An 18,312-nucleotide genomic window follows, 5' to 3' on the forward strand; every position below is an offset into this window, starting at 1 on the left:
TTCACAGAGGCCCTTTCTCAAGGGAATAAGGCAGAACACTAGAGGGCGCTGTCCAACCTCCTCCTCTGGCCGACACACACACACACACACACACACACACAGAGGCACATACACCTGCACACTCGCATGCATACACCACACACACACACAAAAGACAGACAAAAAGTTTCCACATCGCTACTCATCTGGAAAACACAAACTAAAATAGCAAAAAGACACCACACAGGATGACTAAAATGAAATACTAATGTCAACACTAAGTGCTGGTAAGAACACAGAAACAAACCAGCACACACACACACAGGCACATACACCTGCACACTCGCATGCATACACCACACACACACACAAAAGACAGACAAAAAGTTTCCACATCGCTACTCATCTGGAAAACACAAACTAAAATAGCAAAAAGACACCACACAGGATGACTAAAATGAAATACTAATGTCAACACTAAGTGCTGGTAAGAACACAGAAACAAACCAGATTGCTCATGCATTGCTGATGAGATATAAAGCGGTACAGCCACCCTGGAAATTAATTTGGTAGTTTCTTTAAAACTAATAATAGGACTAAAGAGATGGCTCACTGGCACAATAGCATGAGGTCCTGAGTTTAAATCCAGAACCCATGTAAAGCGGAGCATAGTAACATGCACCTGTAACCCCAGTGCTCCTACAAGGAGTTAGGAGGCAGAGTCAGGAGGGTCCTGGAAAGCTCATGGGCCAGTCTTGGGCACACAACAGCAAACAACAAACAAGAGATGGTCTCAAACAATGTGGAAGGCAAGTACCAACACCCAAGGTTGTCCTCTGGCCTCCATATGTGCACCTTGGCATGTACATACCGTGACACACATGAACACACACACATACAAAAACCTAGTAATATACTTACCATATGATTCAACACTTGCATTCCTAGACACCACAGTGAAAAAACCTGAACATGATTCATAAATTTTATGTATTTGAGTGTTTTGCCTGCATGTATGTAAGTGCATTCTGTGTGTACAGTGCCCAAGGAGGTCATAAAAGGGCATCAGATCCCCCGAAACTGGAGTTACAGATGGTTGTTATCTGCCATGTGGGTGCTGAGAATCTAACCCAGGTCCTCTGCAAGAGTGGCCAGTGCTCTTAGCTGCTAAGCTATCTCTCCAGCACCCCATTCATGTAACTTTTTCAATGACAAGAAAAGTACAATCCAGGTCAGTCTGGCTTACATAGTGACACTGTCTTTAAAAAAAAAAACAACACCTGTTTTGATACTGTGAATCATGTGAGAGATTATCACTGGAGAAAACCAGGTAATGGTTTACACAAGGCCTCTCTGCTAACTTAATGACTTCCTATGAACCTATAATTATCCCTTTTAAGTTTTTTAAAAGGCAGGTGCCAAGCCAGATATTGGCCCACAGGCTATGATTTACTGACCTGCTTAGAGCAACAAGCAAATGAATGTGAGTTCATTGTGAGCTCTCTGTATTTTTATAACTCAGGACTCACTGTGGGTATTAACAGTTGATTCTTGTGTTTCCAAACTCACAGACCTGTTCAGCCTGTGGCCCATGGGCTACACGTTCCCCAGACAGCTATTAATATGGCCCAATATGTTTTTCCTACTATTAAAGACACTAAAATATTCCCACACAATGTCCACATCAAGAGAAATAAAGTATTTGGGGGTTTCTATAATCAGCTTTATTCACATACAGAGGTGTTTACAGCTCTAAATCATACCCGGAAACCTTCAATAAACCAATGGGCACCTTATAAATGTATATGAATATGTAATTATGATACTCATTTTGAATATAAAAATCAAATATTTCCCAGAAAGTTTTGCTATGTGACAATGGAAATAAAAGATATAACAACAGTTACCATCTACTGAGTGCTTAGTTTCATTTGACAAAAAATAATAATAAATCACTAAAAAAATGAAAGGACTTATGAAGTCACCCGTGCAAGCCTGAGTCTGGCAACACTTCACAGGTGTCCCCTCTTCCCTCGTCTCAACAAAAGCCTGGCCATCAGCTACCGGCCCATTGCAATCAGTTGCAGAATAAAAAGGAAAAGGTTGATGATATCCAAGTAGATATTCAGAGCAGCAAACACATACTCTTCAGCGTTGAGGGTAGAATGATGGTTCCCTCCAACCATCAGCTGCACATCCATCACCAAGTACTTGAAGAAAAGGAAGAATTAGCCAGTTAAATTGTACATGTCTACCAACAAAGTGTCATAAATGATCTAGGAAAAGGTTTTTGTTGTTTTTTGGGTTTTTTTACATATATAAGTGTATTGTCTGCATATATAGAACGCCTGCAGAGGCCAGAGCGGGCATCTGATCCTGGAATTATGATTATTAGCCTCCATGTGGGTGCTGGGAACTGAACCCCAGTCCTCTGCAAGCAGCCAATGCTCTTAACCACTGAGCCATCTCTCTAACCCCTGGAAAAAGTTATTTTTGTCATTAAGAAAAATGTAGAGGGCTGAGGATATAGCTGAGTTGTTAGGGTGCTTGCATAGCATACGTGAAGCCCTGGATTCCATTCCCAGTACCCTCATAAACTTGGCTTGGTGGTACCTGCCTGTAATTCCTGCACTGGAGAGATGAAGACAGGAAGGTCAGAAATTCAAGGTCATCCTCAACTACATAGCAAATTAAAGACCAGTCTGGGCTACTTGAAACCCCATCTCAAAAAGGAAGAAATGGAAGGAGGAAGGAAGGGAGGAAAATTATATAGAAAGTCAATTTGGAACTTAATATTTCATATCTGTCACTGATGAAATCTCCCTACTTTGCACTCTGAGAGCAAGTGCCTCAACATGCTGAAGCCTATGGGACCAAATGTGTGAACTTCCTTTGCTTTCCAACCCCAAAAACCTTTGTGACCTCCATCAGTGATGTGGACCAGATGAACACATCACTACAAGCTTCCTTATATCTGTGTCTTCCCCACACTTACTACACCAAAACAAGATGCTTCCTTCCCACTCAGAGTAAGAGCCAAAGTCTGGAACTGGAGAGCTGGCTCAGCAGTTAAGAGCGCTGGCTGCTCTTACAGAGGACTAGGTTCCATTCCCCCCGCCCACATGGTGGCTAATGGGATCCAAGGCCTCTCCTGGCTTCTGCAGGCATTGCATGTACATGATGCACTTACATACCTACAGGCGAAACATACATACACATAAAAATAATACAAATTTTTTTTTAAGAATCGGATTCTTGGAGCTTTGGGCAATAGCAAATCTTACCATCTAGGGATAGCATTGTGGCGGTGTCTCTATACCCAAAACAGAATGAGAAGGAAGTGTGTGGTTAGATGATCCTCCAAACCCCAGGACATTTCAGCTCAGTAGGTAAAATTACAGGTTCCTAAACATCAATGTGAAAAAGAGCAAAGAGCCCTCTCTTAGCCTCGTGCCTACTGCCACATGAGGCGACCAGGTAACAGCATCCAGGCTAGACTCAGAGCCTAGTGCTGTGATGGGGCCCTGTCAGACAAACTTTTTTTTTTTTTTTTGGGTCTTTTTGAGACAGGGTCTCCCTATAGCCGCAACTGTCCTGGAATTCACTCTGTAGACCAGGCTTTTAATCCTTTTTAGAATAACATCCACTTTGTGAAATCTGTCCCAAGAAACTTAGTTGTCCTGGGAAGCCCCTCAGCTCCAGGCAAACTAGGACAATTTGGACACTCAAATGTCCTAATAGCTGAGCATGTTTCTAGCATTCTAGAGTCCTGACTTGGGAAAAAGGACTTTTCCCTTCCCTCTAAAGATCCCTGAATTAATCTTACTTCTCATAAGAGGTATAATGACTCAATCATTTCACAGCATGAGCAGGTAGTTTAGGTAGTGCAGTTATGTGTCCAGTGGGAGAGGAAAATGAGCAAGAATCCAGTTGTGCCCTGTCCCTCTAAAGGGACAGAGGCTCAGGATACCATCCAAGACACAGCCAACCTCTAGCTGGACTCTGACCCCCTGGGAGCATTTTCAAGTGTAGTACTCTGACTCACCCCCAAACAGAACTCTGGTAGTCCACATGCAAGTGTGTGTATACACAGACACACACACACACACACACACACACACACACATATGCGCACACACTGTCCTCCTACAGGTATTTGGTGTTGGGGGGCCTGCCTGAATCTACAGGACTTTTTGCTTTTCCTTTATCATCCTGCTTTTGTGAAAAAGAACTGTGCCTAATGCAGGCCCACAAATAGCACATAAAGGCTGAGCTCACAGAGGAAAAGGAAGGTGGGCAAAAATCATTTCCTGTATGATAAGAAGAGATGAGGAAATTCAACTGCATACTTTTTTCCTGGCACGTAAAGGAAAACAACTACACCAGGTACCAAAAGGAATGCAGTGACATGAATGTGGGGCCTTTAAAGTTTGGTGATGGTTACATGGGGTTCACCATGCCATTCCTTCACTTTCTCAAAATGTTTAGAAATTCTTATAATAAATTTTCAGGGCCAGGCATGGTGGCGCACGCCTTTAATCCCAGCACTTGGGAGGCAGAGGCAGGCAGATCTTTGTGAGTTCAAGGCCAGCCTGGTCCAGGACAGCTGGGGCTACAGGGAGATCCTGTCTCAAAAAAGACCAAAAAAAATTTTTTTTTCTTGCTAGGTGTGTGATGGCACATGCCTTTAATCCCAGCACTTGGGAGACCGAAGCATGTAAATCTCTGTGAGTTTGGTCTACATAGCAATTTACAGGCCAGCAAGGACTACATAGTGAGACCCTCTGTTAAGACTTTTTTTCTTGAGGGCTACGTAGATGGTTCTGCGGGTAAGAGCGTTTGCTGCAGAAGCCCATGGACCTAAGTTCAAATCTCCAGTACCCATGTAAAAAGCCCAGTGTGACATGTGCAAATGTACACATGTGCCTGTAACCCCAGAGTTGTGGAGGTGGAGACAGGAAGATCACTGGGGCTTGCTGGCCACCAGCTGAACTCCAGGTTCAGTGAGAAAGCCTGTTTCAAAAGAATAAAGAGGATGAGTGATAAAGCAGGACACCCAATGTCGTCTTCCAACTTCTGTGTACGCACGCCAGCACACATGCGTGCACATGCCCCCCCACACACACACAATTTTTTTTTTCTTTAACTCCTCGTAAGTGTAACTCAGTGATGGAGGTCTTGCCTGACACGTAAAAGATCCTGGGTTTGATCCACAGTGCCACACACAATTTTTTTTAAACACGAAAAGAAGTGATGATAAAGCGTAAAATGGAATACACGCAAGCCTTAAAAAGAATGAGTTAGACCCAGCTCTCCCAGTGTCTGGAGACCATTATTCCTTTTAAAATTATTATTTTTTTATGTGTGTGAGTGTATGGCCTGCATGTATTATAAGTGAATCCATGTCCTGTAGTTCCCTCGAAGGTCAGAAGAGGATGTCACATCAGATCCCTTGGAACTTGAGTTATAGACCATTGTTACCCACCACGTCAGTCTTGGGAACTGAACCCCAAGAGCAGCCAGTGATCTTAGCTCTTAACCACTGAGCTATCTCTCCATCCCTGAAACCACTGTTGTTGTTTTGGTATTTTTTTTTTGGTCTTTTTTGAGACAGGGTCTCCCTGCAGCCCCAGCTGTCCTAGAACTCACTATGTAGACCAGGCTGGCCTTGAACTCACAGAGCTCTGCCTGCCTCTGCCTCCTGAGTGCTGGGATTAAAGGCATGTGCCACCACACCTGGCTTGAAAACATTATTCTTAGGAAAAAAGCAAAAGGAGATTATCATTCAGAGTGTGACCACCTTAGTGGAGGAGGAAATGGTGCATATATGTAAAGAACATCCAAAAAGACTCCCAGAAATTGTTATGACCAGGGGTTACTTATAGGGAGAAGAGGGTGAGTTTTATTTTCATTTTGAATCCATGTTGTTTGGATTTTAAAATACACTCATGCATTACTTTTTTTTTTTTTTTTTTTTTTTTTTTTTTTTTTTTTTTTTTTTTGGTCTTTTTGAGACAGGGTCTCCCTGTAGCCCCAGCTGTCCTGGAACTCACTATGTAGACCAGGCTGGCCTTGAACTCACAGAGATCCGCCTGCCTCTGCCTCCCAAGTTCTGGGATTAAAGGTGTGCGCCACCACGCCCGGCTGCTTTACAGTTATTTTTAAGGAATATTCTATTTAAAAAGTAATGCATGCCAGGCATGGTGGTGCATGCCTTTAATCCCAGCACTCGGGAGGCAGAAGAGAGAAAACTTGAAAAAGACTCAATGATTAAATGAGAGAATAATGCAAATACAGCTGAGCAAGAGGGGCCCTTGTTAAAAAAAACCAAAAAAAAAAAAAAAAAAAAAAAAAGTAAAGCTATATCAGCAAGAGATAGGACTAAGCAGAAAGAGATCCCTGAAGGTATCAGTGGTGACCCTACCAGGTCCCTGCAGGAAGTGCCTGGTAAAAAGGAACAGGCTGAGAGGCCTACCTGGGGAGAAAATTAAGGCATGCCTTGCAACAAGTGTCAAGACTTCTACATAAGCCTTTCTTTTCTGAAACATTGACTCTTTAAGGAAAGTCATATTTTCCTATTTCGTTATTGTTTTTTATTTTTGTTTGTATGGTAGTGGGAACCAAACTCAGGACCCTGTATGTGTCAGGCAAGCAGTCTACCAATGCCCAGCCCCAAAATGTGATACTTTCAGCCCCACAAATGTTGTTTCTTAATGAATGACTGGCTCCATTGCCCAGTATGAGGCCTGTCAGTGCAGAGAGAGAAAACGACTTACCATGGAGAAAAGTACCGTCCCCAGAGCAGCATACAGTACATGTAGCCACTGCAGAGAAAGCAAACAAGTGTAGCTTAACAAGATCTGGAGTAGCAAAGATGCTTACAAAAGTCATTACCTCAGATAAGCGCCCAACGTGAGGACAGCCAAACCAGTGGGAATCAACCTTTTCTTGAACCTAGTAACCAGCATCTACTCACCACTCAGTTCCAATAAGCAAGCAAAGGAAAGCTAACCTCAAAACATGCTGATAGTATTCATCAAGTAAGTGTTTTACATTGCATTCATGTGGGGCATGGTTCACTGCCTGCCTTATCCATATAACCCTCCTGGAGGATTTGCCTTCTCCTCAGCTCCAAGCACGGGGAACTGAATTCTTTGTTTTTCTTTTTTTTTTTTTTTTTTTCAATTTTTTTGCTTCTATTTTATGTGTACGAGTGTATTGTCTTCATGTATGTGAGTGTATGTCGTGCAGTGCTGCAGAGGTCAGAAGAGGGTGTTGATTCCCTGGAACCAGACTTAAGGATGGTTCTTAGCTGCCATGTAGGTGCTGGGAATCGAACCTGAGTCTTCTGCAAGAGCAGTCAGTGCTTGTAACCACTGAGCCATCTCTCCAGCCTGGGAATTGAATTCTTATTTGATGTCAGATATAGGCCTTGTGTGTATTTCTCATCTAGGCATCACATCAATTCTCACAACATTCCTGAGCATTATTTCTTGTACATTTTATAGATGAGCAAACAGACTCAGAGAACTTTAATCCATTCAGAGTTCCCCCAGGCAGTAAGGGGTGGAGGTGACATGGGTCAATGGGCCTACGTGACGTCAGGCAGTGTTCCACTCTTCATTGCTTTGTGCATGGACTGGCTCTGGAGCAGAAATGGAGAAAGCAATATATATGCGATATGGTCCTATAGGATCTGAGTGTCCCTATATGGAGACCCTGCTGGAGGTCAGGTTCATTGAGGACAAGCCTGGGACCTGTCACCCTTTGACTAAAGTTCCAAGGTCATCTTGATTCGAGTGCTGAACCAAAGAATTTATTTGGCAGCAAGTGGACCTTTTATATGATCTTCAAACATATGACTAGGAGTTCTGGCTGGGATTGTCTAGTTTGACAAATAACTATGTATATGATATCCAGAGAGCTGGTACCTATATTTTGAAGACAAAGTCAAAGACATCACAGAGATATGTCTTTTTTTCAAATAAGAATTCAATGAATGGGGCTGGAGAGATGGCTCAGCAGTTAAGAACACTGGCTGTTCTTGCAGAAGACCTGGGTTCGAATCTCAGCACCCACATGGCAGCTAACAACTGTCCGTAACTCCAGTTCCAGGGGATCCAATGGCCTCTTCTGTTCTCTGCAGGCATTGCACAACATGGGTGCACTTATTCACATACAGGCAATGCACACATACACATAAAATAATAACAAAAAAAGAATTCAATGAATATATATTAAAGGAAAAGCCAAGTAGACACTGTATGGCTAATCTTGGTTGTCAACTTGACCCAACTGGGTCTTCCCTCTTGAGCACCTCAGCTGAAGAATTGCCTCCATCAGATTGGCCTGTGGACATATCTGTGGGACATTTTCTTGATTGCTAATTGATGTGAGAGGACCCAGGCCACCGTGGGTGGAACCAACCCTAGACAGGTGGGCCTGAGCTGCATAAGAAAGGTAGCTGAGCAAGACAGGGGAAGCAAGCCAGGAAGCAGTGTTCCTTTGCCTCAGTTCCTTCCTCCTCATTCCTGCTGAGCTCCTGCCTGGCTTCCTTGATGATGGACTGTAACCTGTAAGCTAGAATAAACACTTTCCTCCCCAAGTTGGTTTTGGTCAGTGTTTTACACAGTAACAGAAAGCAATCTAGGACACTAAGCAGCCTCCTGTGGGATGCTGTTGGAAAGACCAGAGAACCCACTTTCCCACTTCAAGCAAGCAGCGCCTGCATGCAGGAGAGGACATTGGGTCTGCCCCTGAGGATACCATCTCCTCAAGAACCTGTTAGGGAAGGACCACTGTTGTCTAGAGTAGAGGATCAATAGTCACACACTCAATCCCCTATCTATGGTACTTCCCCAATGATACCTGTGTGCCATTAAGATGGACCTGAAAGACCTTTGGATACTTGAAGGGGAATGTAATACACCCTGAGCCTCAGATGCTGGGCTGTGCCATCCCCTGCAATTTGTCTTTAGTCTCAAGGACAATTTTGAAAAGCCTTGCCAAGGGCTAGGGATGTAGTTCAGAGGTAGAGTGCTTGCCTACTGTATTCAAGGCCCTGAATTCAATCCCCAGCGCCACAAATAATAACATTAATAATAATAATAATCCTTGCATGCTTAGCTAACCCTATGCCATGTCTGCTTCTCGAAGGACGGAGCCTGACCCAGCCAGCACTTCCTCATACTTTGAATACTTCTTAAGGGTTTCAAAATGATAGGCACTTACTAATGTTCGTACAACAATTAGGACAATTCCAAAGATCATTAGTACGATGATGCACACAAACAGGACTCCGTTTAGCAAAGTAAAATCCAACTGAGGAAACAAACAGAGCAAGGCTTCTTCAACATCAAGACTGGGTTTCTGATGTTCATACATACATTTTTACCCATGCACAATTTGCCCTGACCAATTTTGAGAACCATGGAAATGCATTAGCCACATTAAGTATCACATTCACTGGGGTTTCCTTCAGGAGGGAGGACAAGGTGGAAGTTAAGATGAAATAATGGGAGCCACTAGTTGATGATTTTCGAACTGGGTAATGGGTACATGAAAGTTTATTACATGTATCCTATTTTTGTATTTATGGGAAATTCCCCCTTAAAACCAGGTGTGAGGATCACACCTGTAGTGCCAGCACTCAGAAGGTAGAGGCAGAAGTTCGAGGTCATCTGCCACTATATAGCACTATATAGCAAGTTCAAAGCCAGCCTCCTATACATGAATCCTTATCTTAAAAAAATTTTCCTCTAATAAAATGATACACTAGTAAGATATAAATGTGTATGTATAATATGATCATAATTATTCATATTTTAAAAATATTATTTTTATTTTATGTGTATAAGTGTATATTGCCTGCATGTAAGTGAGTGCACCCGTGTCGTGCAATGCCGAGGAGGTCAGAAGAGGGCTTCGGATTCCCCTGGAACTGGAGTTAAAGACAGTTTGTAGCCGCCATGTGGGTGCTGGGAATCAAACCAGGTCCTCTGCAAGAGCAGTCAGTGCTCTCAACCGCTGAGCCATCTCTCCAGACCCAATTATTCATATTTTAAAAACATATATATATAGGCATTGAGAAAATGAAATATACCATTATGTTAACAGTGTCTCTTATGCAAGTTTATATTTTTTATATTAAGCTTCCACAAACTACTGTTGATTCATTTGTAACTTTGAATTTTATTAATGTTGATTTTGGGTTTGCCTTTATAAATTAGTGACCTAAGAGGTTTTTTTTTTCCTTAAAGGACATGAAAAGAATTTTAATTATGAAAGCAACAGGCTCAATACTGAAAATACCCAAGATATTTTCTTTCGTTTTTCCCCCCTGCCCTTAATACACCAGAGAATAATACATGTGATTAGTTCTCCAAGTGTTCTTAGACTTGCAGACCCTTTAGCCCCATTGGGAAGCACTAATGTCCAGGCCCTATCCAGCCCCACTGACCCAACAGTGTCCATCTGTATGCCCATCAAAGCACCCCTAGGGAATTCAGATGCAAGAGGTATTTAACCTCCAGCTGTTGTTTTCAATACAGGAGCTGCTAGCCACATTTGACTGATCTGAATTGAGATTTGCTGAGAGTGGGAAATATATACTAAAATGCAAAGTGATAATTTTTTTGTCATATGGATTACTTGTTAATATTTCATATATATTGGATTAAATAAAGAGAATTAGTTCCCTCTGTTTTTTTTTTTTTTTTTTTACCTTTTTAATGTAGTTACTAGATGTGCTGGACAGCTTTAGTTGTCTACTTGACACACCTGAGTAGAAGGAGCCTCAACTGGGGGATTGCTTCCATTGAACTGGCCTGTGGCCATGTCTGTGGGGCATTTTCTTGATTGTTGAGTGATGTGGGAAGGCCCAGCCCACTGTTGGTAGTGCCGCCCCTGGGCAGGTAGTCGTGTATTGCATAAGAAAGCAGGCTGATCGCAGGCCAGAAGAGCAAGCCAGTAACCAACATTCCTCCATGGCCTGTGCTTCAGCTCCAGCCTCCAGGTTCCTGCCTTGATTTCCAACCTTGGGCTCCCTCGGTGATAAACTGTGATCCAGGAGATGTAAGCCAAATAAACCCTTTCCTCCCCCAAGTTGGTATTGGTCAGAGTGTTTTGTCACAGCAATTGAAGCAAACTAGAATTCTAGGAAATTTCAAATTATGTGATGACCTAGACTTGAGGCTCCTACTATGTTCCTCTTGGCCAGAGCAAGTCTAGACAGCAGTGAATTTGGCTCTTGATGGTGAAGTCTTAAGGCTTGCTCCTCTTTGGCAGAAAGGAGGAGAGCTGCGGCAAGGTTGACTCAGAGTGAACCCCTGCCAGCTCTGACCAGACTCAAGACCGACACGTCTGAGTCATACCTGAGGTGGGATTTCAGCTTCAGACATTACAGTGACCCTGGGACCCTGTGGACCATCATTCAAGGACAGTAATGGATCATGACATCTCTTCCACCATCCCCTCTCCTTGACTAGCACCAAAAGCTCCCACAAGCCCTACTTTCCTCCCAAACTTCCAGACCCATGTTAGAGAGGAAAGCTAGCACAGTGGAGACCTAGAGGCTGAGCATCTTGTGTTCACATGAAACTATCTCTCAGCCCAAAGGAGCTGTTTCAAGAATGGGATCTGACTACATTTAAACCAAGTAGATATTCTGTTAAAAAGTTTCCCCAAGTGGACAGGTTGGTGTTGATGAGAAAACCCAGGCTCAGTGCATGGTTACATTTCCTGTAGAGGGAGAGAATTGTGTGGATTCCCATGACACATCATCATCAGAAAAAAAAAGTTTAGTTGAACCAGGCATAGTGGTACACACCTTTAGTCCCAACACTCAGGAGGCAGAGGCAGGCAGATCTCTGTGAGTTCAAGACCAACCAGAGCTACACAGTGAGTTCTAGGCCAGCTGGGGCTATAGCGAGACCCCGTCTCAAAAAGACGCCCCTAAAAAAAAGTTTAGTTGAGCATAAGTTCAACTGTCTTTTAAAATCATTTTACAGTAACCAGAACCACCTTTAAGATGCTTTCCATTAGAATGTTTCACTGCCCTGATCTCAAGTCATCTATTACCTGTGATTCAAATACTTGTAGGGTTTCTGAAAAAGTATCCTGACATTTAGGTTTTAAATGGCTTGATGAGTCTAGCCTGCACTGTCAGACCACCTCATGACCATCTTGAGATGGCAAATACTGATACGATTCCAAATTAAAATCGAAGCTCTACTTGATGCAAGAGGGGATGCACGTGAGTGTGTGTGTGTGTGTGTGTGTGTGTGTGTGTGTGTGGTGTGTGGTGTGAGTGGAGGCCAGAGGTCAACCTCAGGTGTCATTCCTCAGGAGCCGTCCACCTTGTGTTTTGAAACAGGGTTGCTCACAGGGACCTGAAACTCAGCAATTAGGCTAGGCTGACTGGCCAGAGAACTCCAGGGATTCCCTGACTCTGCCTCCCCAGTGCTGGATTACAAAATCCTACCACCACGCTCAGCTTCTTATGTGGATGCTGGGATCGAGTTCAGGTCACCATCCTTCCACAGCAAGCACTTTGCCCATGGAGCCATCTCACCAGTCCCTGAACCTCTCTACTTTTGATACAATTTGACTAAATCAGATCGTTTTGCCTCTCTGGGCCTTCTTTTTCTGACAGCTACAGGCTAAAATTCTGCCTGTGTATAAAACTGTCCTTATGAAGTGGCCAAACAATGGAGAAAAGACGCCTTTCTAAATTATTAAACTTACTAAAGTGAGCCCACCATTTACCACAGGAAGGTGGTCAAAACTGAAAAAGGAAGGGCCACTGGAAAGAGCTCACTAAATCTCAAGGAGTGTCTCAGGACTAGAGATTACAATTTTTTTGTAATGACATTACAATTTTTTTAAAAAATGGTGCCTGGGGCTGGAGAGACAACTCAGTGATTAAGAGCACTGGTTGCTCTTACAGAGGACCCAGGTTTGATTCCCAGCACCCACATATTGGATTAACAGTCACCTGTAACTCCAGCTCCAGGGGATCTGACACCCTCTCTGACTTCCACAGGCATTGTACAACATGGGTGCACTTACACACATGCAGGCAATATACTCATACACATAAAAATAATAAAATCTTTAAAAAAAAAATGGTCCCGGACTGGGGTGTGACTGTGGTAGAGCCATTGCCTAGTACACACAGGCCCTGGGTTGATATCTAGTACCCCACCAAAAAAAAAAGGTACTCCTGAGTTAAAGCTAAGGTTAGTGCACTTTTGAGCTCTGGTCAACAGTCAGTGCTTTGAAATTTCAAACTCCTTGTATGAATCCCCAGAGGGGAACAAATGGCACACCCAACAGGATGGTTTGAGGAGCGTTGGTTGGTTTGTAAAGGAACCACCTACAAAAATCGGTTCAGAGGATCCAGTACCAGTTGGTCTAGGTGAGTAGCTGTGGCTGCTTGTAGGCCCCAAGGAAGATGGAGAGGGAGCCCATGAGTTGGGTTGTGTTAAACTGGCCACCTCAAGACAAGTAGTGAGTGGATTTGGGTAAAGAATGTGACGGCTCACACCTTTAATCCCAGCACTCTGGAGGCAGAGGCAGGCAGATCTCTGTGAGTTCCAGGCCAGCCTGGTCTACATAGTGAGTCCCGGGCCAGCTGGGGCTACAGGGAGACCCTGTCTCAAAAACACACACACAAAAAAAGAATGTGATCAACCCAAGAGAAGTTGTGGAGAGGAAGCCACAGGAGTAAGTGCCTCTCTCCTCCCTCCAGTATCCAGATGGGGCACCACTGACCCAATTCTGACAAGGCAAGAGCACCAGACATCTGAGGCCCATTGGTTAGCACAGCCGGGGGGAGGGGGCACAAGAACACATCTGGCACACTCCCTTATGGCTGAAATTTGTTTCAGTAATACGTACTTTTGTTTGTAGAGCAAATAAAGTGAGCGATAATGTCACCACGGTGGTTGCTCCCGTTGCCCATAATACTTCCTCCGCATTATAGAAACTGGAACCAGAGACTGTGATTATTGCTCAGACATACTCAAGAAGAAAGGCATACACGATAAAACAGAAATATGTAGCAAAGACTTACACTGACACACCTCCTAACAGCAGACCTTGAAGAAGTGTCTAAAACCAAAATTCGCAGTGAATCAGCAGCCTGATTCTCGAAGAATGAGGCCGAGTCCTAGACTGCAGAGGAGGTGATCTGAGATGTGTGCAATTGGACAGGGTCTCAAGAACAAGTGGAAACACAACCCTGGGGTCACAGGGTGGTTATGGGAAACAAATGGTACAACTAATCATTTCTATCACACTCTCCCTAGGACTGACAAGAGAAAAATCATCTTATTAGTAAAGTTTCTTAGACCACAGTAAGAACTTTAACATACTCTGTGAATGAACTATGTTCTAATTGTGAATGTGGAAACCCAGGTAAAAGGTTCATTTGTGGACTGTATTATCAGTCAGATGGGGCCATCCACACACTATCTGCACACTTTATCAGAAGAGCATATGCTGTTTCCATGAATGCTTTGCCCACACTTTGGATACTGCCATTGTCCCTAGTACCTGGTGAGCATAAAATATTTCTTCATGCCTTGGAACTGAGACCTCAGTGCCAGGATAAGAGGCTGCAGGGCAGTGCCTGGCAGAGGTGCCCACAGGAGGGCACCCTGGAGGATTCAGATTGTCAAGACAGGCTGTGGGTGGTGTGGGAGAGGCGGGAAAGCTGAGAGCCAGCAGGCATGCAAGGCTGAGGGTGAGAACAAGAAAGACACGGCAATGTGGCAGACGCACAGTTGCTCAGGAGCCACTAACAGCAAGCAGCTGGGAAGACCAAGAAGTTCCCCAGCCCACAGGACACTGCCAGTGCAAACTAGGAACTGATGGTCTTCATGGAAAGAACTGAGGGAAGTTCTCTAGTCTCAGAGAATGAAAAGGAGGGCATATCCTTAACCAAGGTTTTCAGACAAGACTGACTTTGAACTTCTCCAGTCAGACAATGATAGACCGGATCAGAAGCTGGAACAGAACTGGGACCTCAAAAATCCCACCAGTCACTTGCTGGATTTCTTAGGCCTGGTGGCTGATTGCCTCATGCTCTGCTTTGTTAAGCTTGTCTAAGAAGGCAGTCCTTATTTCCATTAGAGGAAAAAATGGATTTATTGTATGTACCAATGATATTTAAATAATGTGCTCAATTCCAAACTTCCTTCTAAGATATGTTCTTCCTTTTCTCCTGGTGCAATTGCTTCATATTTCTCCAGCTCCACTAGCACGTAAAGTGTGTGTGTGTGTGTGTGTGTGTGTGTGTGTGTGTGTGTGCGCGCGCGCGCGTGTGTGTCTGTCTGTCTGTCTGTCTGTCTGTGGAGAGACTGGAAAGACAGTCAGTAAGGACTGGGAAGGGAGAGGAAGAGGGACTAACTTCAAGCTGGAAGCCACTGTAAAAGCCAAGCCTGCTCAGAAGAGAGCCTCAGAAATTCACAGTTCCCCTCTTCTCTCTCTCTCTCTCTCTCTGTCTCCCTCCCTCTCTCTGTTTCAGTCTCCTCTCTCTCTCTCTCTCTCTCTCTCTCTCTCTCTCTCTCTCTCTCTCCCCCTTTTCTCTCTCTCCATCCCCGAGAAACAGGAAATAATTGATCCAGGAAAAGATGAAGAAAACACCTTGAAAATATCACATAATCTGCACTATAGCACAGGAACTGGGAAAATCCACTTAATGTCCTGGGCAATGAGCCAGGGATCCACTCCAGCTAAGAAAGACTCCTTAACCCTGAAGGAAGTGCCAACTACCAGCAGCAGATAGCCACATTCTCCAGCCTATTCCTTCCAACAGATAACTTACAATAAGCATTTCTTGGTTCTAATGCTGAGATTCACATCATTGGTAAACCCAAATCTAGTATCAGGACCCTCGAGTACACAGGACTCCGGAGTTTTGCACAAAAGTCAAAATCACTGTGTTTGCTTCCCTACCCTATTTTTCCTTCCATTGGATTTCCCTATCAATGTATCTTATCTCCTTGTATTGCAAATATTTGTGTAAGCTACCTCAAATCCGATTTGGAAACAGCTAAGGAATAAACAGATTAGTAAATAAATCTTCATAGGAAAGAATAGTCAACACTGCATGGAGGAAACACAAACACCAGAGCTGGCTATCCTGAGTCACTGGGGCAACAATTCTGGACTTTCCCAAGAGCATCAAAACACCCTAGATGATTACTACCAGTGAGCTGCTGGAAGACCAAGGAGGTAAGAGGTTTGGCCAGACTCTTCAGTGAGAGTCAGGGTTAGGGGATGACTCTGAGATGCTGCTCATTCTCTGAGAATAAGCCCTGGAACCCTCCAGAATGTTTAGCCTGGGGTTGGGATGGTGGTCAAATGATGAGAGATTCTGGTTCTATTCAGGTTTAAGAAGTCCAGGAGTGGGGCTGGAGAGATGGCTCAGTGGTTAAAAGCACTGGCTGCCCTTGTGGAGGACCCAGATTTGATTCCCAGCACCCACATGGCGGCTAACAACTGTAATTCCAGTTTCAGGGAATCTGACACCCTCTTCTGACCTCCGAGGCCCTTGCACAACACAGGTGCACCTACCTACATGCAAGCAATACACTCATACACATAAAATTTTGAAAAAAAGAAGTCCAGGAGCTCATGTATCTACTTCTGAGGTCCCCATGGGCATTGAAAAAAAAAAAAAAACGACTGTTGAGCCGGGTGTGGTGTTGCACGCCTTTAATCCCAGCACTCAGGATGCAGAGGCAGGCAGATCTCTGTGAGTTCAAGGCCAGCCTGGTCTACATAGTGAGTTCCAGGACAGCTGGGGCTACAGGGAGACCCTGTCTCAAAAAGACCAAAAAAAAAAAAAAAGACTGCTAAAGGAAGGGGTCACATGGTTCTGTGTGGCTAGAACAACACTGAGGGAGAGAAGGGTAGAAGTGGTGAGGCTTGAAGATGGAGACCACGCCACAAGGTGTTGGGGAACCAGAAACCAGACTGTGGGAGAATGTGGTAGATGCTCTTGCACTGGAAAAGACCCCTATATTGAGAAGAACATTGTGGAATTGGGGAAGAACCTGCTCCCAAGGGGCACTTGAAATAAAAGACATTTTTACAAAAATGAAAAAAATTACATTTATAGCTGACAGGTTTGTGAGTTAGATGTGGAAGCCACTCCCCATTAGAAAATGTGTTCATCCCTGACAGAGAGAGGACTGGTAGCAGTCAAGGTAGCTGCTCCTGGGATGCCATCCTGACTGGGTAGGGACTCTTGTATAGTCTCAATAGAGGCAGGTTTGCCAGAACAAAGGAGTAGCCTGGGATACAGTGTAGTAAAGACATGAGGATGCTGTCTCCTGGGCAAGTTACTACTTCTTTACAGCCAGAATTATTCCAGGAGAGTTTCAAAAACACCCCTACCTGTATTGTTGCATAGAAGTTTCCACAATGAAGGGACTTCACAAAAGGATTTTTTCAGAGGTGGGCATGCACCAACAAGGGTTACTTACAAAGAATCCCAGGAGAATGTAATTTGCAGGCACCTGGCGGTGGAGATCTCCACAGCAAGCAAGTACAATAAAGACAACAAAAAACGCTGGGCTGGAGGACAATGTAAAACATGAATTACCACTTGTGGTAACTTGAACACGTGATATATTACATACATATAAACAGTGAGAAGGATATGTGTTATCATATGTGCAAATATGTATTAGTATATGCTATTACCTGATAAATCATATAAAGTAAAAAAAAGTTATTTACTTATCTCTCTTTTCAAACTTTTTTTACAAAAAAATTCATTTTTAATGCAATTGACATTAAGATCTTTGCACATGTGTTTCTAATCTCTGTAGATCTGATTATTACTAGTCACAGTTGGTTACTTTCTGAGCTCCTTGGCATCTGAGTATGGATATAAAGTTGCCAGGTAGATTTCAATGGTAATGTTTTTCACATCTACTGATTATTAAGGAACAAATTTTTATGCTTTGAAGAATAATTTTTTAATCATTTTAAAAAATTTTTAATAACTACATGATGAGAAGAAGCATTTCACTACAGCTTTAACATATTCAGTAACACACTCCAGAGCAAGAGTACATCTCTTTCACAAGTGGCTATAAGTTTCTAGGTTCACAGTTGAATTAATACAGTTATACAATATTGTACTCAGTATAAGCCCTGTAAGAAATAAAATTGAATGAGTTTTTAACCTTTAGAAAAGATCTCCATTTCATTTTAGAATATATCGTTCGTTGCAGAAAGACTCATTGTTTTTGCTACTAACACGGAGATGTTGGCGCTTGCGTCTCTAATCTGTTGTATCTGATTATTACTAGTCAT

The 18,312-nt window shown here is 43.4% G+C and overlaps 1 protein-coding gene across 1 annotated transcript in view; it reads right to left on the reverse strand.

The window, feature by feature from the left end:
• Positions 1-2,039: 2,039 nt before the first annotated feature.
• Positions 2,040-18,312, reverse strand: part of Tmbim7p — a 29,271-nt gene continuing 12,998 nt past the window's right edge. The window contains exons 4-9 of the mRNA XM_008822542.1: positions 17,475-17,565; positions 14,054-14,091; positions 13,879-13,966; positions 9,211-9,300; positions 6,756-6,803; positions 2,040-2,189 (exon numbers count right to left, since the gene is read on the reverse strand). Coding sequence (XP_008820764.1) covers positions 2,040-2,189; positions 6,756-6,803; positions 9,211-9,300; positions 13,879-13,966; positions 14,054-14,091; positions 17,475-17,565 — 505 coding nt within the window. The remainder of the gene's footprint in view (positions 2,190-6,755; positions 6,804-9,210; positions 9,301-13,878; positions 13,967-14,053; positions 14,092-17,474; positions 17,566-18,312) is intronic.

This window comes from Nannospalax galili, unplaced genomic scaffold (genome assembly GCF_000622305.1).
Source record: "Nannospalax galili isolate Female #2095 unplaced genomic scaffold, S.galili_v1.0 scaffold85, whole genome shotgun sequence".
Taxonomy (NCBI): Eukaryota; Metazoa; Chordata; class Mammalia; order Rodentia; family Spalacidae; genus Nannospalax; species Nannospalax galili.